Raw genomic sequence first — 25295 nt, forward strand, 5'->3', positions numbered from 1 at the left:
AATTAAGGAAAAGCAGCAAGTCCTCATATTTGCGAAGCTGAAAACATGAAATGTTTTCCCTTTTTACCTAAAAAATTACTAGACTGATTATTAGTTGCAAATTAATTGTCTGTCAGTTGACATATTGTTCCAGCGCTACTTGTTTATACTGTTAGATAGTTTAATTTATAATAAAGCATCATATTTTATAAGCTCTTAATATGTTTTGTATGCAAAAATATTTATTTTGTAAAGTAACTAGTAACCAAAGCTGATAACTCTAGTGGAGTAAAAAGAACAGTATTTCCCTCTAAAATGTTGTAAAATATGTAGTAAAATGGGATTATAAAGTGGCATGATGAGAAAATACTCAAGTACCAGTACTTCCAATTTGTACTTAAGTGCATTGCTTGAGTAAATGTACTTATATAGACATACACAGACTTGCAGATGAGAGCAGGCATGCATCATGAATCTTTACTGTACTTCTCTAGGCGTGTCTTTTATACATCTGGGGACCCCATTTTTTTCACTGGTTGAACAGTTTTCATGTAGCTACAGGCCCTTTTATAATTACATTTCATTATAGCTTAGCCACAATTGTGATGAATTCTGTAACCTCTCCTCTGGGTAATTCCTCTAAGTGAGCTAGTGTTTAATTTCTGTAGTCTCGCCAGACCTATCTCCACAGCACTGTGGAGTAAGGTCTGGCCCCTCCACACATAAACTTCTGGATACGACAAAAAAACGGCCTGGGTTGTTTGCATTTCTTTATACCAATCACAATCATCTTGGGCGGCGCTAAGATCCAGACACAGCAACGGTGGATCTGCCAATTGGTCTCAGGAAGGAACTTGTTTTAGTGGATCGTTTGCACCCCGCAAAAGAAAAACGCCACATACAATATTAAAAGAAGTTAACTGTTGACACAATACAGTAACTTGAGCTATTTAAATTAGCTGGATACATGGTTTAACATAATTTGCTCTTGCCAGTGTACCACCATGTGTATTTTGTCCATAGCAAATCCCCACCAATCTGTCCCAAAACGTCCCAGTTAGATAGTAAATGCCATAAACATGTTCTTTGTAAATCTTTACAACCATTCCCCGAAAGAACCAAGCAGGCCTGCCTTGTTGCACAATCCAAATTTTCTTCAAAACTTGCCATTTTCAGCGAATAGCTTGCTAGCTCGAAGTTTGTTAATGTTTCCCGAAACCGACCAAGTTTTGCAAGGCGAGGGACATCTGGCGGATGTTCCGACGATTATCCGGTAAATGAATTTGGGGTGTCTGGGTAGCTCATCTGGTAGAGTGTGTGCCCATATACAGAGGCTCAGTCCCTGCAGCAGCGGCCGCGGGTTTGGTTCCGACTTGCGGTTCATTCCCCCTCTCTCTCCCCTTTCACATCTAAGTTCTATCAAATAAAGGCCTAAAAAATGCCACAAAAAAATCTTTAAAAAATGAATTGTCGTCGATCCAGACTACATTTCTGTGACTGTGTGCTGCATGAAAACGTTACACCAACAGACTATAATATGTACAGAATACCTACATAGAAAAAGCTTGATTATAAAGTGTCGAACTCAACACACATTCGTTCAGTTAATTCTGGCCCACCAACTTGCACATAGCCCCAGCACTTTAGAAATACTGAAAGGTCCTTCAGCTGCTTTAGCAGAACTGTGGGCAATTATGTAGATTCCCCTCTGTCCTAGTTTCCTCTCCAACACTTTCAATTCTTTACCATCGACACCTACCTGAATAAATCTCTGGCTAAAATGTCAAGAGCTTGTGCAAATAATAAGGTTCCCTCTCTCTTTGTGTTTATCCACAGATCAAGTTTGGGAAAGGGGAGTGGGTGGTCGGCTCGGTACAGTATGAGAAGAAGAATGATTTGTCACTCTACATCATCATCCCTGCTGTCATTGTGCCCATGTTGCTCATCATCGCTATCTCTGTCTACTGCTACAGGTAAGTTAGGCTATTTTAGGTTAACAGTACACTGTAAAACAATCTAACTACTTCTAATTGTATTTTTAGAGTAGAAAAGCTGTAGAAACCTCTTGAACTCACAGTTAAATGTCACATAACACTAATTTTAGGCCTTTTTAACTGTTATTCTTTTCCACTGTTTTTAAATACCTTCTTGCAAGAAAAGCATTTTTTGTAGTTTGTTTAGCAAAAAACATCACCCAGCTAAAACTAAACTTACAAACCTGCAATATTTTATATATTTTATGCCAGTAGTTCCCAACCCCAGCCTTTTTCCATGTGAACCCTTTATCCTTGTGTTTTTTCGAAATTGGCTTTACCCACTTATCCCACAGATCCTCTCTGCAGTTTGTGTACAAATAATAACAATAATTGCAAAGATACATTTTCCTTGAAATACTTTTTTTCCTTTTCTTCTGGCCTTGTAAAAACCCAATATGTAGAAAAGTATTGAAGTGCCAAACATTGGGCTTGCATGTTTGCTGAAGGGGATGTTACTTATGTTCAGGGTCAATAGATGTCAGAGACGTGTAACTCCCAGTTTTACAACAAACTGTTATAAACTCAAATAACGGAACAGAAATACAAATAGACAAGAACAAACATGTGAAAAGCTTATATGGGAGGCTCCATTAAAGAAAACGTCAAGTAGAAAACGTAAGGGACATATCAAATATAATAAGATAAGTAAATAACACATCAAAGAGACAATGAAGGAAAACAGTAAATATAAAAATACATAAAATTTTATAGAATCAACTATAATAAGAAGCTAAAAAAAATACATTCAAGGCCTATTTACAAAACACTATAGCTTATCCTCCTCATAAATACTGCGTTTAATTTGACCAGTTCAGTCTATGCATCCTAGAGGATCTCCAAAAAACACAGGCGATGATGGATCAGTTAAACTTTCTCACTTCGTGCTAAATATTCATAAAACGTATACATCAGGAACAATAAACCCGCAGTGACTGAGTCATACCGGCATAACAGGATATTTTTGTAAGACTCTTTTGACTCAGACTGGAAATTATTTGAGAAGATAAAATCCTTTCCTTTCCCAAACTTTGTTTTCATGACGCATGAGGTGTTTGTGTTTAATCTGTTCAGGAGAAAGAGTCAACAGGCAGAGAGGGAGTACGAGAAGGTAAAACATCAGCTTGAGAATCTGGAAGAGAGCGTACGGGATCGCTGCAAGAAAGAATTCACAGGTACAAACAGTGCAGCTATGCAAAAGCTCAGCAATATCGCTGATTACCCTCAAAGGATCAATGTTTCTAAGAAGCTATAAAGTAATGAAGCGCTTCATAGCTCTAAATTACATTTCTTGGATGTATTGTACTGCAGTGAATTAAATAAATTCTCCTGCTTAACATCATGTTATCATCATTACGAGGAGCAGTTTTGCAGTAACTGTAATAGAAAACAATCTTTCACAGCTGAAATTATTTTCCAGGCAAAGCTCTCCCTTCTCTGCCTCTCATAACATAATGTTCAACACAGAGAAGCAGCACAAGAATGAGAAAAGCTGCTTATCAAAAAGGAACGAGGTACTATTTTTTTAATTGTTTTGATCTCGCAGACTTGATGATCGAGATGGAGGACCACACTAACGAACTGAGCGAGGGACGAATCCCATTCCTGGACTATAAAACCTACACCGACCGTGTCTTCTTCCTGCCCTCGAAAGACGGTGCCAATGATGTGATGATCACAGGAAAGCTCAACATCCCAGAGGCTCGACGGGCCACAGTGACTCAGGCACTCAACCAGTTCTCCAACCTCCTGAACTCAAAGACCTTCCTCATTAATGTAATTATACTGTACATGAGTGAATCAGCTATGGTCACAGACTGATAATATCTGCATACACAGAGTTTACAGCAGCGTTGGAAAGGTGTTGAACCAGTGTTTCCTTTAGGATTTTTTTTAGCAGTGGGGGCAGGTCTAATAACTTTGATGATCCACTAACATATAGCCATAATCAGGTTGAAACATTTGTTCAGTATTTTGGTTTATGACCAAATACCTGCAACACCATCAGCCTCAGCTGTACTTTGTGTTTAGTGCTAATTAGCCAATGCTAGCATACTAACACGCTTATCTAAACTGGGCACATTGATGTACAGTATGTCGAATTTAGTTTCCTAGGATGGCAAAGTCATCTCCCGCCCTACTCTGCCTCCGATTGACTAGTACTCATTGCCTTTGTTGGTTGGGTTGGTTAGGTTAAGGCATGGGGAGTGAGGTTGGTTAGGGTAAGGGTAAGAATACCATTCTAGGAAAAAAAACATTGCGTACAGTACCTGCTAAACATCAAGATGTTAGCATTGTCATTGTGACTTTAGCATTTAGCTCAAAGCACTGCTGTGCCAGGACAACTAGCAGCTAGCATGGCCGTACACATTTTGTCTTGTTCTTTAAAATACCTTGTTTTCTTGAAACATGTATCATTTTAAGTTTAACATATATTATATACAGTAAATAGATGTAAAATATAAGGCTGGCATGATTTTTTTTTTTTTATATTTTTAACAAACTTCTATCAGTTCATCAAGTTAGTAAAGCAACGTCAATATTGAACCACGTCTGTGAGCATGTGCAGTGACATCTCTCATTTGGAGCTACTCAGAAATCTAAATACAGTTGTGACGTTTTTTCTGAATAAATTAAACTAGCCTTGTTGCCTTATCATAATGAAGAAGTATGCAGCAATATGGCTCTTTTATGTGCTGTAACAGTATTTGGACCACAATAGAGGTTTATGGCACGGAGCCTAGAGTTATATCAGGCTGTGGCTATGCACGCAGGCAATCCTCCTAAAATGTAGCAGGATATATGCATTATTGGTTTTGGTTTCTTCAGAGGATTTGCTAATAATAGTAAAAAGGTAAAATCATAATCACTTGTAATTACATCTATGATAGCTTTTAAAATCTGCCATAACCAAAGTCAATACACTGTAACGCCCTTCATCTCTATTATGAAGGCTCTCTTCAATTGATTTAAGGACTTTGTGATGTCTTAGTTAGCAGAGTACAGTTTTGGAAGTGAGAAGCAGAAAATATAGCAGAGGAGATGTGTGAAGATTCCTAAAATTCAAATATTGCTGGCACAGAAACAACCTCTGAGGTGTTAACTGAATATGTGTGGGCAATTTCTCTTCCAATGATTGGTATCTTTTCTTAGCTACAATATTTTACAAGGCAGAACTGAATTTACCTTGATAATTATTGTTTTCACAAGCATTAGGCTTTTGATTATTTAAAAGCACATTAGGTTGGATTTGCGTGCTTGTGTGTGCTTATGTGTGTGGGCTTCATGAGGATGATAATTTAGCTTGTCTTTTGCCTGTTTCCTTGTATGTGTGTTGGTGTGTTTGTAGTTTATCCGTACCCTGGAGCGCAGTCATGACTTCAACGCCAGGGCCAAGGTGTACTTTGCCTCCCTGCTGACCGTGGCTCTGCATGGGAAACTAGAATACTACACCGACATTATGAGAACACTGCTGCTGGAGCTGATGGAGGAATACGTCCACAGCAAGAACCCTAAACTCATGCTGCGCAGGTGAGTGAGGAGCAACTCAATGCTGCTGCTCGGTAGATACTGGTGCAGTCAGATACAATGCCAAAACAGTGGCAAGTTTAATATCTAAGAAGTTCTGTACTGTTGAGGATGGCAATGTAGGTCTTTTGGTCAGTCAACCACTTTGGTCCAGACTAAAATATGCCAAGAACTATTGGATGGATTGCCATGAAAGTTTTTACAGACAATCATGTTTCCTTCAGTATGAATCCTACTGACGTTAGTGATCCCAAACCTTTCATTAAGCGCAATCAGCAGGTTTAAGTAGCACTTATCTGGTAAAATATCTCTACATCTACAGGATAGATTGGCACTAGATATTGTACAGACATTCATGTTAGCATGCTGACATTAGCATTTATTTCAAATGATCACTGTCCCAAATACAGCTATCAGGGATGCAGTCTTGTTAAGCAACTTTTGCCCTGAGATCATTAGATATCATTATTTCTCAGCTCTATAATCAGAAGCACTCCATATCTAAACCCTGGCAGCAGTATAATGAACCATTTTAGGAGGACTGGGATTCACTTCAAGAGGCGGTGGACTGTTTCAGTCTTTTGCCATGTTTTCTGTTGAATTTTGCACTGACTACTGTAGTCCACTATCACTAGCCAGGCTGCTGCTTGATCTATTCCAATCCTCCTCCTTCTGTTTCTCCTTCTGTTTTTTTCCTCCAAGCACAAAGTGCTGTGTGATTCTTCTTTTGCTGTTCCCCTTCAGCTTCCCCTAGCTCTTGACCAACCAGGCTAAGAATTTCTTCTTGTCCATATTGTTTTTGATTGCCTTGAATGCATAAGTCAAATTATATTGGCTGTCTGAAGGTTGCTTTATAGCATAATCCTGAACCATGATTTTTTTTTAATGGGCATTTCTAATAAACAAATGATATTTGTGTAATGTTTTATTGTATGAATACGATCCAGCTCTCAATCATAATCAGAACAGCTCTCATCAACTGAACTATAAATCACGTGCAGCTAACCTGACCCAAATTCTATTTTATTCTATTCTACTAATAAATGCTCTTTTTGCCGATAGAATTGTGACATTACAACAATTAGATGTGCATCATTTAAAAATTATTTTTAAAATAACACTGTGATTGGCATGACGTTATAATTTATTATAACAAAATAATAGGTATTTTAGGATCTTGCCAAATACGGCAAATGTTTTTCTCCGATATTGCATAAAATAAATTGCTCCTTGTTTTCTCCCTGGGCAACATCTCATAATTCCTGTGTATTGGCGTCTGTAAAGATTCAGCTGCCTAATTTGATAGAAGTAAATAGCCTTCAGAAAAGAATCTCCAATTTTAGCTTTCTTTGTTCTTCACCCTCTCATCCAATGAAATGATCATGTCAAGGTCATATCATCCTCTGATGGCAGCCCCCCCCCTCAGCAAGACCCACTTGTCTGACAGTACAGTCGCTCATCACTGCTAGGAGGGGGTTATGTGATCTGAACTGTCTGCTGTGCCTAGGCACGCTGTGACCGGCTGTTATGCAAGTACACATCTTAATTATCCCCCAATGGAGAGGCTCATTATGCTGATTAGGCCATTGTGCCAACACAAGCTCCCTTATATACATATATAAGACATCTAATTAGGCATGCTAGCAGCTAACAACAGGCGCCACTAGTGGATATGTGACATTAGAATGGGCGATCCGTCAAGTGACCACTGACATGATTTTTGAATTAAAATACCCTGTTACTGACAAGCTGTGTAGACATTTTCCCCTGTTGACATTTTGTAGATGCACAGGCTTGAGAAAGAAGTATTTCAACATTTTCATGAGCTCACATAAGACAAATATAATACAATACAATAAGCAAAATCTATTGTGGCCAAGTAGTGATTTATTTCTCAGGGTTTCTTAGCTTATGGATTCAGAATTTTATTAATTGTATTCTTACAATGACATTAAAAACTGTCCATCTAATGTGTTTTTCCAGGTCAGAGACTGTGGTGGAGAGGATGCTGTGTAACTGGATGTCTATCTGCCTTTACCAGTTTTTGAAGGTAACATGAGTTTATGGTCACTTAAAATGTATCAGATGTAATATGTTAGCTAATCATTTCCTCGAGTCAAAGAGAGTCTTAAATTTCATTAGTTCTCTGTATTGATAATGTGCATTTATCTGTCTTTATCTGTCTTCTAAACTTCTAATCACAACAATTAGCTCCTTGACAACATCTGAGACAACTTCTAAATGGCGTGTGTGTGTGTGTGTGTTTTCTTCATGTGTGTGTATTAGGACTCTGCAGGCGAGCCCTTGTACAAACTGTTCCGAGCCATCAAGCACCAGATTGAGAAAGGGCCGGTTGACGCCAGAGTGAAGAAAGCCAAGTACACCCTCAACGACACGGGCCTGTTGGGCGACGATGTAGAGTACTCTGTCCTGGTAAGATGAGCGGACAGACACACACACATGCACACAAAAAAACAAAAAGACCCCACACAAACACTCATACACATACGTACAAACTAAATATGTCAGAAAAACTGCTCACACTGCTTTGGGATTGCGTGGTGTTTTGTGCCTGATGAGCTACACAGTGTGATACACACACACACACACACACACACACACACACACACACACACACACACACACACACACAGTGCTGTTACCATGGTAACCACCAACAACCCCCCAGGCGACTCCCCGCTTTTGTGTGACATCCATTTTCAGTGTCAATGTTCTGGGCTCGAAAACAACACAGGCAACACATTCCAATATAGCAGTGAAATGCATGGCTCGGGTGAAAGTACTACAAGTCGGTACAAGTATAGAGTACAAGCCTGCTGCATTACCTCTCCTCGACCTTCCAACCTGCACCTGCTCTGTATCAATTTGGGGAGCTTACGGAAGTCAGTAATAGCCTGTGTGTCTCGCTTTGGTATCGTGTTTTAATAATGGAAACTAATGTGAACACAGCTGTTTTCTGTTAAAGACAGCACAAATAAAAAGACCCATGGGTAATGGCGTTGTCGAGGACAATTACCAAATTAGCCTGAATTACACGTCTAGCCGTGATGGATCGCCTTCTGTGATTGAATTACAGAAGGAAGAAAAAAAACGTGATGAGCTAGATTTCACAGGCAGACACAGTGTTTCCTATTGGCTTTAATTCACAGCGTGCTCTTCCCATTCACCTCAAATGCAGACAGCATTATGAGGTTGCTATCGCCTCTCCCCTGTTTGAATCCGTCAAATGGTCAGTTAGTTATTTCTGACAGAGTGACTGAATGTGGGAGGCAAGGTGGATCAGAGTTTGCTCCCGCTGAGCCTTGGTCATTAGATAGCCAAGGTGACAGGAGTCCTTTTCAGGTGTTGCCACAGAAAGTGTGTGTGTGTACTTACATAAGCCTGGTTGCCATGACGACAACATCCCGACAGAGGGACTCAGTGTGTGTGTGTGTGTGTGTGTGTGTGTGTGTGTGTGGGTGGCTGGGTGGCTGGGTGGGTGGGTGGGTGGCTGGGTGCTTCTGCATATTTGTCATTTGTGTGCGTAGGTGCACGTATATTGCACATGCTGTATTCTCACATGGTGCTTGGTGTGTGTGTGTGTGTGTGTGTGTGTGTGTGTGTGTGTGTGTGTGTGTGTGTGTTTAACAGACCCTGCAGGTGCTGGTGCAGGGCGAGGGTCCAGATGTGACGCCCGTCAAGGTGCTGAGCTGTGACACCATCTCGCAGGTGAAAGAGAAGATCATAGAGCAGGTGTACAGGAACCTGCCATACTCCCAGCGGCCTAAGGTCGACAGTGTCACATTGGGTGAGTAAAGGGCCAGAGAGAGGAGGAAGAGCTGAAGCAGAAAAGGTCTAATAATGATGAATGATGTTTACAGGGAGTGGCGAGAATGTTAAAATTGAGAAGTTACTGTATTTAGTCCTGACTGAAATGCCTTTTTAATTAAATCACAATGCATTTGTCTAAATAGATAATTGATTATGTATTTCATTCTGTCTTTATTTAACAGATTATTTTGAAGGTGATCTCTCTCTCTCTCTCTCTTTCTGTCTCTGTTTGTGGAATTTAAAAAAGCATCCGCAACATGAAGAAAGCCTTCATCTCTAAACAAAGTTTTGCTCGCTACTGTAGTCAGAAACCTTGGGGACTGAGTTAAAAGGCAAAAGCTCTATAGACATTTTTCAACATCAAAGCCATTTTTTTCCCACGCAGGCTGTAAATCTCATTCCTTTTATACATTTTAGATAAGCAGAGATCCGTCTTCTTTCATGGTGAATCAGAAAGATAACCCCCTTATATTTGGTGGTACTTGTAAATGAATCATGTGTCACAGATGGTGTTGAGCTCAGTCCGCAGTGGTGTCAGATTTTTCTAAATTGAAAATGTTGGGGTGCACAGTAAATAGATTTAAATCATTCAAAAAATACTGATCTGTCACTTCTTCAGCCAAAATTAAAGGTCCAATATGTAATATATTTACTGTAATAAATCCAAAAATGACCCCAAATGTGTCATCATATATTAAGGAAACGTGCTAAGTTGAAATACTATCTTTTCTGACAACAATGCTAATGGCAGTATTTTCTTCTTTTGAAATTTCCGTTCCGTGACGGAATTTCTGTTTGTGTTTTGGCCTGTGTGTTGGTATCAACTGCCCAGTTTGACAGCCAGGCCGGGATGCCAGATATAGCTGTAAACACGTAAACCCAGCTCGCTACAGCTGTAACGTTAGTACAGCCATGAAAGCAGGATTCAGGATCAACAGAGATATAGGCACAGGCTAATTTTTGCTAACTAAAATGATAGTTAACATTAGTAATTACACTTAAACAGCTAATGTGAGACGAAACTGCCTGCGCGCTTCTCCTGTACTATACGGTAATTCCTCTACTATGCGACAGTAAGTCGCGTGGTTATGACACAATCGTTAGCCTATTTTTACAAAAACGTCTGCTATGGAGCCATAACGTGAGGTACAAGGTAATGGAGCCTTTTATACATTGTCGTGTTTTTTTAGAAATAAACAATGGACAAATAGAGTCTTTAAACTCTTCAGATGTAAAGTTATTCTCTGTCAAAGTGACGTCAAAATGAATGGCAGTCAATGGGATGCTAACAGGGGGTGATCGCTTTGTAGCATCAAAATGGCGCCATAGGAGGTTCGCGGTCCGAGGAAAAGCTTACCCCCTTGGTTAGGAGGACGCAGAGTTGGCTAATTTCCTCCTGAACAGGTAGCTAAGCATTACCTTCAGGCTAATTTATCACGGCTACAAGGGACGGGCATTTTATGTAATTTCAACATTTGTGTACTCACATTGAATTATATAGAGTACCCTAGTTGGTTACTCGCAAAAACAATTGAGACACAGCCAGTAAAGTGATCCCGACTGGTCCTGGCTAACGCCGCCATGCTAACCCTGCTAACTGCTAATGTTACCGGAGGACTAGGCAAGCGGGCCACAGCTGTTTACAACGTGTAGCCTGTTCAGCGGCCGTAGCCGACAACGGTGAGTTATTTTAAGCCAAGAGAGGGGGGCTGGGAGGGCCGTGAGTTTACAGTGTGTTTAGCGATTGTTGTTGTAATTCTAAGCCAATAAAGTGTGTTCAGTCAGGTGGAGAGGACGGAAAGGTAGTGTTATTTTTAGCGGAGAGGATGGCGACGTTGTTGGGTTTTTAGCAGTTCCTACCGTAATTCTAAGCCGAAAAAGTGTGTTAGCTACTCCGCTGTGCTGTGAAGTAATGTCTGGCTATGTGAGACAAGCGTCTAGCTACATTGTTGTGGATGCTGCGACCAGCCTGGCAACCAACGTGAACTTCGAGTGTAGGGACGAGGCGGGGGAGACGACTCTCTCCAGTATTTTGAATTTGTACTGCAGTAACTATTTTAAACACTAGCAGTAAGTACTACATATTGCACCTTTAACTCAAGTGTGTCACATCACGTCATCTCAGGAGAGAGAAAGCCGCGCAGGCAGTAGGATGGATAGCTGGATTTATTTCAGACCACATTATAACAGTGACCCATGATTAAATAAATATCATATTGAAAAGAAAGAACAAAAAACTTTGAAGTATGGAGGCAATTTGCCAAACATGCAGTACCCCTACACCTAGCAGAGATAATTTGACTTTCTCTCCCTGCCTTCACCACAGAGTGGCGCCCGGGCTCAACAGGGCAGATTTTGTCCGATCTGGACCTAACTTCCCAGAAAGAGGGCAGGTGGAAGCGCATCAACACTTTGGCACACTATAACGTGAGTACTGACAAAATTTTGATGAAACATATTTCATCTCCAAAAGGAGCCTTAAAATAGCAAAGGATGTGAGGAAGCACAGGGGAAGTAAATAGCTGTATGTGGGCGTGTGGATGTGAATTGGGTTGCCTATTTTCACACCATTTCAGTCAGAGGCTGAGCCCGTACATCTATTGAAATCTATGTATGCTGCACATTTACACATTGACGGTAGAGCCCGACCGATATATCGGCGGGCCGATATTATCGGCCGATAATGTTCCAAACTATGTTCCAAACTATTGGTATCTGCATTTATAATGGCCGATAAATGAATATTTAAAAAATAAAATAAAAACTGACGAAACACCCTTCAACCATGTTATGAGTGTTGGCGTTGCATAGTTTGTCCACCAGAGGGCACTCTACAACGTCCCTGTTGGTAACACTCGTGTTTAACCCTTTACGTTTCATATCTTAAGTTTGTATTTTTATACATTTTATTTATCAGAACTTTAATATATGTTGATGTTCCTCTGTTCTGTTGTGACAATAACACAAACAAGTTTATTTTTAAACTGCATTATCATTATTTTAGTGAGGACTCATAAATAACTACAAATAACTAATGTTAGGGAAATCTGTTTATGTTTTGTTACGCTTTTCTGGATTTCGTTTTTAAATATATATCGGCCGATATATCAGATTTTTAAATCACCAAATATTTGTATTGATATCGGCCTTAAAAATCCTTTATCGGTCGGGCTCTAATTGACGGACATCATATGATTCTTTGATTGATACTCTTGTAGGTTAATTAACACAAAACGGCTAAATGCTTAACGTCTATACAATTTAGCGCCAGTCAAATAAAATTTTGAAAATTTATGTAGCACTTTACACACAACACAGTTGATCCAAAGTGCTTTACAGGACACACACAGGAAAACAATACCAAAAGACGGAAACAAACACAATAGAAGAGAAAAAAAAAACGAGTAATGATGAATGGTAACGATAATATTAATATTAGTAAAGACACAGGTCACACAGAAGCCGTGGTAACAACACAGACCTTCAGGAAAATTACCTGAGCTGCTTAAGTTAGGCACAGTTAAAAGCTATCAGTAGAGTTGTGTTTTAAAATGACTCTTGATAATCTTGATAGTGAGGGAGAATCTGATGGTAGGAGGAAGAGAATTCCACAGTTGTGGGGCAGCGATAGAGAAAGCACTGTCCCCATTACACTTAGTCCTGGATCTTGGGACAGACAGAAGTCTTTGGTCAGACAATCTCAGATCTCTGACAGTGTCATATGAGGGAAGGAGTTCTTTAATGTAAGAGGGGGCGAAACCATTTATCACTTTAAAAACAAACATCCGGATTTTAAAATCAATTCTGTAGCCAACAGGCAGCCAGTGTAGGGTGGCAAGAATTGGAGTAATGTGCTCTGCTGCTGCATTTTGAACTATTTTGAGACAGGATAAACAAGCCAAGAAAATATAACGAGTTGCAATAATCAAGGTGGGAGGATATGAAGGCATGGATGACTTTCTACAGGTCAGAAGTACAGAGAATTGACCTGAGTTTGGATGATATTTGCATAAAGCGTAATTAAACTACTGGTTTGATTTGTTTGTCAAACTTCAATCCTGAATCAAATAGGTCTCCAAGATTTTTTGCATGTGGTTTCACAGAGGGGCCAATGGGCCGAGATAAGGAATAATACTGTTGGTCACATGCTGTGGTCCAAATAAAATATAAAATAACTCAACTTTTATTCTCATTGAGCTGGAGAAAGTTTGCAGCTATCCAGGATCTGATATCTTGAAGACAGTTATTAAGGTCAGTTAGTTTGTTGTAGTTATAAGGCTCTAGGGGGAGGTAGATCTGCATATCATCCACATAACAAGGAAAATAAATGTTGTGACTTTGAATAATGTGGCCTAGCGGTAGCAATTAGATAGAGAAGAGGATTGGACAAAGTATGGAACCTTGGGGGAAGCCATAGGACATAAGGGCAGGAGAAAAAGATGAATTGCTAATGGAGACACTTAAAGAGCTATGGACATTAATGAAGAAAACCATTTTAAAGCAGATCTAGAGACCCCCCCACCCATTGGTTTAATCTGTGAATGAGATGTTGTCAAAGGCTGCAGTAAGATCTAGGAGCAAGAGGACGGAGCAGTTACCTGAGTCAGCAGCTAGAAGGAGGTCATTAGTTATTCTCAGTAATGTAGATTCTGTACTGTGAAGAGCTCTAAAACCAGATTAGAATTTTTCATCAATGCAGTTTTGAGCCACGTAGGACAACATTTGGTTATAAAGTACTTTTTTGTAATTGAGGACTGAGAGATGCTGGACTACTACATGTTTGAAAAGATTGGGGAACATGGCTGGTTTCCAGGGAGCTATTTATAATTGAAAGACTGCAATCAATGTGCAGACATTGGTAAATTGTAAAAACTGTTTTTTTTCTGACTTGCATGATGATAACAACATGCCAGCATTCATTAAAACAATCTGGCAGTATACTGTGCACTTGATTTTTGGAAAAAATAAATTCCCTGGGTGCCCTGGTGATGTTCTGTAGGCATCATCACCTCACCCCTCTCCTTAATTCTTGTCAGCTCTAAAAGGAATAGTTTAACATTTTGCCAATTATTCTCATTTGCTCTCTTGCTGAGAGTTAGATGAGAAGATTGAAGCCACTTTCTCATGTCCGTTAAATTAGAAGCTGCAGCTGGTTAGTTAGCTTAGCACAAAGACTGGACACGAGGAAACAGCTAGCCTGGCTCTTAACTAATGAGCTTCAGAGGTGCTGGTAGGCATATAATGTTACAGTTGGAAAGAACCAGACTAGCTGTTATCCCATTTCCAGTCTTTTTGCCAAGCTGAGTGGCAAACCTGTGTGTCCATAAGTCAAACATACAAGAAAGCACTTCATAGCCTTTTTCCTTTACTGTTAGCCTTCGTCTGCTTAGCAACATGCCTACAATTTTTAATTCCTCACTACCAGCCAGTTGAAATTGCCTGGACTTGGTTTGCTCTTGTCAGCTCTCAATGGCGACAGAAGGCCACTAAATCTTCTTGGCACTGTATTGATCCTCAGAAAATAAAGGTCACTCGCAAATATCCCCTACTTGTCCTGCTTTTGGGTACTCCTCTTCCTATTTCATCCTACCTGCTGATGTGTCACAGTTGTTGACACTCACAGAGGACAGCCTTGCAGCCATTGATTCATTGGTTGTGTCAGAAAAGTGCTAATCACAGTATTTGTAGGTTCAATAATGGGTTGATGCCAAAGAAAATGGCCTGTAAATACCCCAATAAAGACCCACTGTTGCTGTCCACTCAATCGCATTGATTATGAATTAGTTCTGGGGCACTAAAAGAGACTGCTGACCTCAGTCACAGTACCTATTACATTCAACTTGTGTGTGAATTAAGTGTGTATTGTGTGTGTTTTCTGTCTCACAAAAGACTGTTATCTGCATTCCAGGTGCGAGATAACGCTACATTAGTCTTGTCCAGCGTGCTTCACATTCAGCAGAACTATGACCAGAACCAGGAAAACCATGAAGAGCGTACGTGTCTCTTAATACACTCATACTGTACACAAAAATACACACTTGTTGAAACGAGCACAGATCAGGTGTGAAGTTAAGAATACAATGCTTGCCGTTGTTTCTTTTCCCTAGGGCTTTTGTCAACATCTCCACTCTCATTTAACATGCTAATACATGTTGTTTTATATATAGCACACTTGGAGATTATGCTGAAATAATGTGCACTTTTATCTTCTGCCTTTTTAATGTGCATTTTGCATTTCAGAGTAATTTATTGTTTAGCATTTCTACTTGGATATTCTCTCTGCATCCAAATTCAGTTGACAAACACCCTCCATTTTATCATGTGAATATGTTCTGTGAGAGTGTGCATGACTAAATAAGGATCAGAATTATTAGAAGAAAGTTTTAAAGTTCAGTTTTTCCCCCTTGATAGGGAATGCTCTGTTGGAAGATGACAAGGTGTTTCACTTGGTGAGGCCGGCAGACGAACTGGATGAGATGAAATCTAAACGAGGAAGCATAAAGGACAAGTCGATGACCAAAGCCATTACAGAGATCTATTTAACAAGACTCCTTTCTGTCAAGGTACAAAGACTGACTCATTTACTCAATCAGACGTTTGTTACGTAGTTATCTAATTCTCTGAGCCTGGCAAATTTTTTGCAGTTAAAAAGCCAACTTAAATTGATGGCTGTGTACAGATAGGGCTTAAATACTAGCCTGAATATCTACACTCACATTGCGTGCAAACGCTATGTCTCAGGGCTATGATATGTCTGGCTCTGCTCTTTGTCTCTGCCCTGTCTCACATTATTTGTGGCCCCTTTCAGGGAACACTGCAGCAGTTTGTGGATGACTTCTTCCGCAGCGTGCTGTGCTCTGGGGCAGTGGTGCCACCGGCTGTCAAATATTTCTTTGACTTCCTGGATGAGCAGGCGCTGAAACACAACAATGTGGATGAGGAGACCATCCATATCTGGAAGACTAATAGGTAAGAGTACTGCACACCTGCATACACTGATCTCAAAGTTTAAAATTGTATGTACTGGAATTAGTGTTGGAGGAAATGTTCAGATTTTCAGAAGAATAAAAAAAGGACTGAAGTTAAGAGAGGACGTCTTTTTTTGGTGGAACTGCTAACAACTCATCTGCTTTTTTGTAAAGGGTCTCAAACCAAAAAGGTTGGGAACCATATTGTATTTATAAGCTTATCAAATATTTCCTAATGTAAAATCTTAATCTGAAAAGTAACTAGTAAAAATATCTGTCAAATTAATGTAGTGGAGTAAAATGTACAATATTTCCCTCTGAAATGTAGTGAAGTAGTTGTTTGAATTATATTTGTTTGATCCAGCACCCATCCTATTTGGCATGGGGATGTGTGTGTCGGTTTTTATTGATATTGCGAAAATAAAAAGTAGCATAACATGGAATTACTCTAGTAAAGTACAATTACCTCAAATTTGTACTAAGTGTTAAACTAAAATCTCCACTAGCAAACACACACACACACACACACACACACACACACACACATTCTAAATCTGAGCAACACCACATATCCCGCTGCCTGAGATACAGTAACTCTCCAAGAAATAAAACTTACTTATCTAAGAAACAGCTGAATACAAATGCACAATTTCAGCTCACTTAGTTTGCATTTGCAATCCCCCTGCTCCCATGTGACATTTAAGTGCATAAATTAGTGTCACGTCAGCTAAGGCTCAAGCATACAAGACGACGTGTTGCATGTAGATGCCAGTGATTGACGTAAGGCTGGCAAGAGAGCACCCACAAAAGGACAGGAGATGAGCGATTTAATTACTTACTACACTCCACACCACATTCTGCATCCACCCGTTCTGTTTATCAAATCAACTGAGGGCCATGTATTAAATATGAATGTGTGTATGAGGCACAACAACAAACAAACATGGTAATTATGTCCCAAGCTAATTTAATTCTGTGATTATAGCAACATTGCTATTTTTATGCTTCTATTGTATTCTCTCTGCAGCTTTCCCCCGGAGATATTACTAAACCAGTATGAGTTTTACACGGTGTGCGCTTCATGTCTCAGATGGCGGGGCATCAGGGAAAGCTTTTTGGAAACTACAGTATTTTGGGCGTTCTTTTGAATTCACAAGCTGACATGAGGTTGGAAAGAAGCATATGGAGCGTGCATTTTCCTGTTCAGAAGGGAAAGTAGTGAGCGTTCTCGAGCATTTCATTATGAAGTCGGTGCTTTAGGTTGTTAAGCTGCACAAGAACTTGAAAGGTCAAAGTTTTGGTGTTACTTTAGCATTTCTAATCACTATTTGTTAGAAAAGACAAGCATCGTTGACTGTTGCTCAGCATATCACTTTTGTTATTTCAAACGTCTCCTGAGGTTACATTTTTCATTTCATTTTCATTTAACAGCAATGATTCTCAGGGAGGTCAGTATCATATGAAATAGTAATATAAACTGACAATCGAGGTTATTGTTCTGAATAAACTGACACCTACAAGAAAGGCTTTTCTCCATCCCTGTTATTATCTTGTACTGCACTCAATTGCACCTCAGGCAAGTGCTCTCACACATGAAATGCCTCTTTGACTCAAATTAATTCATAGATGTAATGTGGTTGATGAGATTTTCCCCCATTCTGGAGCAATAATAATTACAACCGCGATAATGCACCACGTTCTTGCCCTTTTCCCCTCGCACAGCCTTCCTCTGCGGTTCTGGGTGAACATCCTCAAGAATCCCCACTTCACATTTGACGTCCACGTGTCTGAAGTGGTGGACGCCTCGCTCTCTGTCATCGCCCAGACCTTCATGGATGCCTGCACCAAGAGTGAGCACAAACTCAGCCGGGTGAGTGGAAACAGGAAGGAGGAGGAAGAGAAAAGTGGGGAGGATGTGAGGTGAAAGAGCAAGAGGGAAGATGGGAAAACAGACAGAGAAGATGAGAACAAAGTGGATTACATGAGAAGTAAAAGGGAGGAGAAGAGGAATGTCAAATGTTAATCAATCTAAAGTGCCATTGTTTTCCCCTTTGTGTCCAATTGTATTCTCTAGGACTCTCCAAGTAACAAACTACTCTATGCAAAGGAGATCTCCACCTATAAGAAGATGGTGGACGAGTAAGTCCTATCAGCACCTTACAATATTGTTTCGATCTGTTGTTTCATGTCAGTTTAAAGCTTATTTTTTAAAAGATTTGTCAATGACAATTATATAATGTAGTAATACCACCTCTTGTCTCGTGTGTGCGTGTGCGTTGTATGTTGTGTGTGTGTTTAGTTACTATAAGGGCATCAGGCAGATGGTTCCCGTCAGTGATCAGGACATGAACACTCATCTGGCAGAAGTGTCACGGGTGAGAAACACTGCTGTCATTTTCTGTGCCACTAGATGACTGCTATAGTTATAATCCTTAACATTTCAGTCCTTGTTGATTAGGCTACAGCTGTGGTTACCCTGGTAACAGCAAGTGAGGTTTAACTATACACTGTAAAGGGTTTAATACTACAGCAACACTCCTTCAGCAGCTACTTGGAACAGAAATACAGAAAAAGGCAGAAAAGCACCTGGGTATCTGTTTACAGTGCAACCATACAAAGTCATGTGGTTTTTATGGAGAAGTCCATCAATAATTTTCCATCATGCCATGAGCAACTGTGATCTGATTTCATGCTGCACAAGTAGTTTCCTACACAAAAACAAGAGCACAGTAAGAGGAGTTGGTTACCTTGCTGTGGAGGTGTGCAGCTTAGTGTCTGCAACTCTTTATCTAACAGCTCATTAAATGTGTTTGCACCCACCTGTTTTCATGCACATTTTTAATTTGCATATAAAAAGTTACACTATTGGATGGAAATGCAGATTAATTTGCATGTTCTTTTGCAGATTGTTCTGGAAATTTGGTCTAAATTTGGAAACTCCAGTTGCATGCTTTTAATGTGAACTAGCTGTAGTTGGCAATTCAGAGTACTTAGAAGTTCGGGTTGCATGAGCAGTAACTTAATACGGTTCTTATACAGATGTAGGAGACTGAACAGTTAACAGTGACGCTAATGTCAATGAGATAAAATTAGGTAGTTTCCTGTGAATCCCTCGTGCATAGGTAGACTATTAGCTTTTGATGAAAAAATGTTTGAATGAAAAAAACAGGTTTTATTTTATGAAAATGTTATGGATTATAACTTTAATATCTGATTGTTGTTAATAATAACATGCCTCTTTGCAAAGGTTAGTTTGTTTTCTTGTACATTGCCTCTACAGTATTAGTTCTTTCTTTTTAAACCTGGAAACAAGTATTGTATGCTCATTCAACTCTGCAGTTTATGGTTTTGTTACTTTTTCTCTTTAACCTTTAAATTGTCATTTATGTTCTCCAGTCTCACACAGACAAACTGAACACACAAGTGGCTCTCCATCAGCTTTACCAGTATGCCAGCAAATACTATGATGGGGTAAGAGGCCCTTCTCTTTCCTATCACACCCAAAGGAGGCTATTCCACTGAATGCACTACTGCCCACTATATTATTGCTTTTTTCTCTCTCTCTCTTCACTCTTGATATGCCAGAAGAGTGATTGTATGAAATTTTAATTGAAAGCATTTCTGTGGGATGTGAATTGGAAAATTGCTCTGGGAATTGATTTTTAAGCGTCCATTGTGCATTGCCACTTGAGGTCACGAAAAGGGGATAAACAAAACCTAATGAACAAGTTGGATAAACAAATGGGGCTGTCAGTCTCCCCTAAGTGTGGCTTGCAAACAATAACAGCTTTTATGACGTGACTGTTGATGTCAAATAACACCATCTTCTCCTCCCACTCTCCGCCCTTTTTCTTCCTCTTTGTCCTGTGCTCATTCTCTCTCCATCTTCCCCGTCCTTGTTTCTTCGCTTCTCCGACATTCCTCTTTTGCCCTCCACTGCCCAATTCTTCCTCCTCTTTCTCTTTGCTTATCATTTCCGACTTCTCCCTCATTCTCCTCTAATTATGTTCTTTTCTCCTTCCGTCCCTTTTTCAGATCATCGCATCCCTAGAGGAGGACCCAGCTGCCCAGAGTAAACAGCTGACCCTGCGGCTCCAGCAGATAGCAGCCGCCCTGGAAAACAAAGTGACTGATCTCTAACCCACCAAGTGGAGGGAGGGAGGGAGTAAGGGGAATGGTAGGATACCGCCAGTGACTGCAGGGGCTTATTTCTTCTTTTAGAGAATAAAACATGGAAATAAGGAAAGGTGATAAGGGACTCATATTGTACAACTTGGCTCTGGGACAATTTTCTGTGCTGTGGAGTAACAGGGACTAATTAAATACAGAGAGAGAGCAAAAAAGGGAAGAAAATTATGGGTTACACTGTCATTGGTACGCCTTAAAGCTCACTTGCCGAACCTTAAAGGTCTGTACGCTCACTCTTGCTTCACTGAATATTGCTCCCACAATGCAGTGCGGTAGACCTCTCTCTGAGAATTAAGCCCCTCCGTGGAGCACTGGCACAGGTGATAATCAGATGTTCAGTTTCTTTCTGTGTAGAAAAGGTTTTAAGAATTGTATTATATATTTTTTTTATTGTGCAGTCTTTATGCGGAAAGCTTTATAAGGAAAAAAATTATCTTTTTAAATGGATCACCTTGTGGTGCGGATAGTGTTTTTATTAGCCTGTGTGTGCATAGATGTCTGTGTGAAGTACAACCTGTGAACAAGAGTGTGCGTTGCTAGATTTGAGTGTGTGTGAATGTTTGGGAATGTGTGCACACACAGGATGCCTACTGTCAGGCGTGAGGGCGAAGGGACGCCTGCTTTCTGTCATTTTATTCCCCCATACCCAGTGACATACTGGAGCCTGCACTCTCACCGAGCTCACCAAAGGGTCCTCATAAGGACACTGGTTAGCAATTTACAGGCTCATATGATTGACAGGTCACCAGTAATTTCAGAAATGTTAAATTATTTGCTTTTGACTCAGATTTGCTTCAAGCTGGATTGCCATTTGTGCTTATGGAAATCGATAATAGCCCAGTCTGTCTCCCTTTATTGTACAGTGCTATGATACATTCCACTTCAACTAAAGCACAGAAGGATATTTCAAAAGTGTTTTAAGACATTTCAGTTATTGACTGTTTCCAAATTTTTTTCTTTGGCATGAAAAGCTTCTTTTTTTTTTTTTTTTTTTTTATATAAGTATCAGCAAAAAGCAACTCTATTCTGCTATGGAGCCATGCCACTCATATTAGCCCTGCAATAATGTCAGAATACTATGAGCCACAATTGACAGTTGCATTAGCTCACTAAATGTATTCAAATACAGTAGCAATTCAGCAATATGTTACATATACATTTCCGAATTGATTCACGCATTGTTAAGCTTGATTTATGGTTCTGCGGAGGCTCCACGCAGAGCTTTTGCCGTAGCCTACGTAAGTGGCCTGAAGTTTATAGTTGTGCGTTAGTGTGTGCGTCAATCTCTTTAAGAGAATAGCAGGGCCGGCATGCGTGGGGAGTGTGTGGTAGAGTGAGTAAGAGAGTAACAGTGATTAGCTTTGGAGCGACGTGTATAGTTAAATTTTTTTGAGAGGTGCACGCAGGGTCCGGCGTAGGGTCCGTATCTCCACTTACCTACGTACATAGCCACGGCAAAGATTTAACGCAGAAGCATAAATCATGCTTTAGTGTTCATGATTTTTAGTGCCATTTGTTTGTAGTATTACTCTTGCAATGTTCCAAATAGTCATCAAGCAATCTGCCTCTAAAGCTATGAAATAGTCTGTTGCTGATTTTAATTACCTGTTAGAGATGCAGTTCGTAATTAAATGGTATGTTTTGAACAGATTACTGTGGTTTTAGCCTTTGTGTGATGTTTGGGAGGTCAGGTTCAATCATGTACATAAGTGTTATAGTAACTGAGAAGTTGACATGTCAGTGTCAGAGCTGAGGTGTCGACGGTGTAGGAATGAGGGTTTAATATTTTTTTGGGCCATTAAACGCCACCACGCTTCATCCCTAAATTGTTGGTTTTGCTGATTGTACTTCCTGTATCTGATCATGGACGTGTGTAGTTGACAGAGCATAATGAGCTCCAGAGACCCCAGAATGTTAACGATTCCTGCCTTGGCTAGAGAGAGGTTTGCACAGACCTCGAGCCTGCCTGCCTGCCTGCTGTCTCAGCATGGCACCCTGGCATCCTGACCAACAGCACTTGGCACTGCCCACTCAGCACAGTGCAGAGTGGCACTCTGTATAATGGAATCAGCAGGGGAGGCTTTTGATCTTAATTGCATGCCGACTGCAGACTCCATCCTTGTCTCCGCTGTTGTTTACTGCTGACTCCTGTCTCACTGACAGAGTTGATGCAAGAAGCTTCTTTCAGAGCCTTTCTTTAACCAAAAATGTGCCTTATTAAATAGGATGATACATATATATTGTTTCTAAATTATTCTATTGGTAACCTAGGTGATTATAATGACAATAGTGCTATAGACACAGCAATGTATTTGGACTTGTGATATTATGTGTGCTGTCAAAAATGCTAGATGCCCTGCTGCAGCCATGTGCGTGCCAATAGGCTGAAGACATTTCAGTATGATTTCTTTTATGGTTGCAGTTTTGATGTGTGCATTTCCTTTGGGCGTCTGTGGCGTGTGCTTAGTAGGATTTTGGTGGTTAAGGCAAAAGGCCAAAATGAATAACTGTAAAACAATGTGGCCAATGTGATTTGGGTTTCCCTTGAAAATGTCTGGCATTTCTAAATTAGTCTGAAATCAAAAGCGTGTCCTTATGTAGATTGAATATAGCGCAAAATTGTTCCAACGGTGTTACATTTTTTTTGCCGTGTTTCTAAGCTGTTCAACAGTGTGTACGATAAATGACTATCTATACTCGACAAATGACTTTTCTTACTGCTGTGCAGTTATTATTTTTATTTCTTGTTTCCTATACCATATAAATCTTTGTAAAACATGTTGAAATACTGTATTCTAACTGTATAATCCTATGCATTGAGTCCTGGTACAAAAAAAAACAAAAGAGAAAAAAAGCTGTTTGTGCAGTTGTCGAGACTTTTCCATTTTGAAACTTGTGAATGTGCTGTAATGATAAAAGAAACTAGGACACTCCATTTTCAATGCAGGACCATTAATGGAAGCCAACGTTTTCCTCCCCATCCGAGGCAGCTCAGAAGATTCTCGATCTTGTACCTGATCTGGTTGTACTGGATGAACTTAATTTTACAAAGGTTGTGTGTGGACGGAGTAGTTACCCACAGATTTCATCATACACTCCTCCGTGAATAAACTCAGACATATACGCCCTTCATATCTGCTGTGTTTCTTTCACTTTTAGAATATTGATTTGTTTCAATTGAACACTCACCTCTCATGCATATTGCATGAGTTACAATCACCTTGTCACAGTTAGCCAGTTTCTTGTTAAAGTGAACTGAATTCTTGCTTTAAGTCTTTGGTATTTATGCAGCTCATTACATTGCCCTTAGAGTCACTGAAGAGCTTACACACAGGCAGGGGTAATTGGGGGATTTATGAAAATGATCTCTTATTCAAACCAACCAATCACTTTATGAAAGGAGAGGGCCATATGCTTGAACATGACAGTTTTCATCAGATAGACATGCATATTATGACCCCAGACTACTTTCTTGATAGCATCAGTGTTTATATGCAGCATACCCTATGATGATGATGGCTGATGCCTTTTTCCAAAATGCCACATCAGGTTCATGTCACACGGCTCAGAATACAGACTAGAAGCAAAGGTCTGGCTTCATGAAACGAGTTGATAATGTAAATAGCCACTCTGCATCTCTGTCATCGGCAGTGAAGGTTGGAAAATTGCTGCAAAAACATTAATTAAGTACTGACAGCTAAAAATGAAATTGGAGATAAGAAAGATGAAAGGCAAAATTGCCTCATCTGACTGCTTAACAAACCTCGACGCAGGGGTGAGGATATCAAAGACAGACCAGAGGCCTGCATAGGCCATCCTCTAACTGAGCAGATCATTGATGCAGCAACAGATAGAACAACTTCAAGGGCTGCTGCCAAAGCAAGAGTGATTACACTTGATGATCGCAAGCACTGCATCTTGTCCACCATCCTTGATCACTGGTGTAAAAAAGGCAAAGGCAATACTGTACTTTATATTTCTATTAAGACATACAGCTTACATCATTTTGGGAGTCAACATTATTTGGCGTGCACTGCACTTGTGATGCGATTTCTAAATGGCCATGCCCTTGAAAGTCTAGAAATCAATGACACTGCACACTGAAAAAAAATATTTTAAGTCTTTACAGGGTTTCTTACAAGAAATTGGGTTAAAATCTGCATGTCTGTTCTCCTGCCCAGGATGCTTTGCACACAGCAGCCAGCCTCTCCTTCAGACGGAGAAGATTGTGTTTGCCAGCAGGTTGCGTTTCACTTCCACATGTTTGAAACCTTCTAATGAGATTTGGCTTTGATTTCCTCCACCATAGGGGAAAGAGGAGGAGGAGGAGGACTTGGTGAAAATAAAAACAATGATGGTGTGGTGTCATTTTAAACAGTTGTTCTGATGAATAATTTAAAACCTAACAACTGATTATCAGGCTCGCTAAGCTCAGTAATAACCCTGGAGCAAATTCAAATATCCTGTTAGTTTAGCTTGTATTTTTAACAAACTTGAAACTACATGATTTGGGAGTGGTTTAAATTGAAAGTGCTTTAAAGAGAGACCCAGGATATATCAGCAGACAGTTAAATCAGCTGTGGTCGGAGTTTAATTGGCTGAGAGGAGAGAGTAGGCTGACTTGTCTAAAGAAAACTGTTCTCTCTGAGAGTTTTTAGAGTTACAGTACAAGCCACAAATACAGCTACACCTAATACTAAAATTATCCTGTGTGTGATTGTTGTGCTTTGAAAGATAGTACACCATATCTGTGAACTTTGGCTACAGC

General features: G+C 40.0%; 1 protein-coding gene across 2 annotated transcripts in view; it reads left to right on the plus strand.

Moving 5' to 3' along the window:
* plxnb2b (plexin b2b) overlaps positions 1-23659 on the plus strand; it is a 131646-nt gene extending 107987 nt beyond the window's left edge. For both annotated transcript variants that reach the window (XM_031283361.2, XM_036002871.1), the window contains 16 exons: positions 1816-1952; positions 3087-3187; positions 3559-3788; positions 5362-5543; positions 7524-7590; positions 7827-7973; positions 9192-9348; positions 11698-11798; positions 15280-15364; positions 15783-15934; positions 16180-16340; positions 18062-18209; positions 18414-18478; positions 18639-18714; positions 19736-19810; positions 20375-23659. In XM_031283361.2, the coding sequence (XP_031139221.1) occupies positions 1816-1952; positions 3087-3187; positions 3559-3788; positions 5362-5543; positions 7524-7590; positions 7827-7973; positions 9192-9348; positions 11698-11798; positions 15280-15364; positions 15783-15934; positions 16180-16340; positions 18062-18209; positions 18414-18478; positions 18639-18714; positions 19736-19810; positions 20375-20479 (1989 nt within the window). In that variant the 3' untranslated portion in view covers positions 20480-23659. The remainder of the gene's footprint in view (positions 1-1815; positions 1953-3086; positions 3188-3558; positions 3789-5361; positions 5544-7523; positions 7591-7826; positions 7974-9191; positions 9349-11697; positions 11799-15279; positions 15365-15782; positions 15935-16179; positions 16341-18061; positions 18210-18413; positions 18479-18638; positions 18715-19735; positions 19811-20374) is intronic.
* Positions 23660-25295: the final 1636 nt, after the last annotated feature.

The sequence above is a fragment of the Sander lucioperca genome, chromosome 7, assembly GCF_008315115.2.
Source record: "Sander lucioperca isolate FBNREF2018 chromosome 7, SLUC_FBN_1.2, whole genome shotgun sequence".
Lineage (NCBI taxonomy): Eukaryota > Metazoa > Chordata > Actinopteri > Perciformes > Percidae > Sander > Sander lucioperca.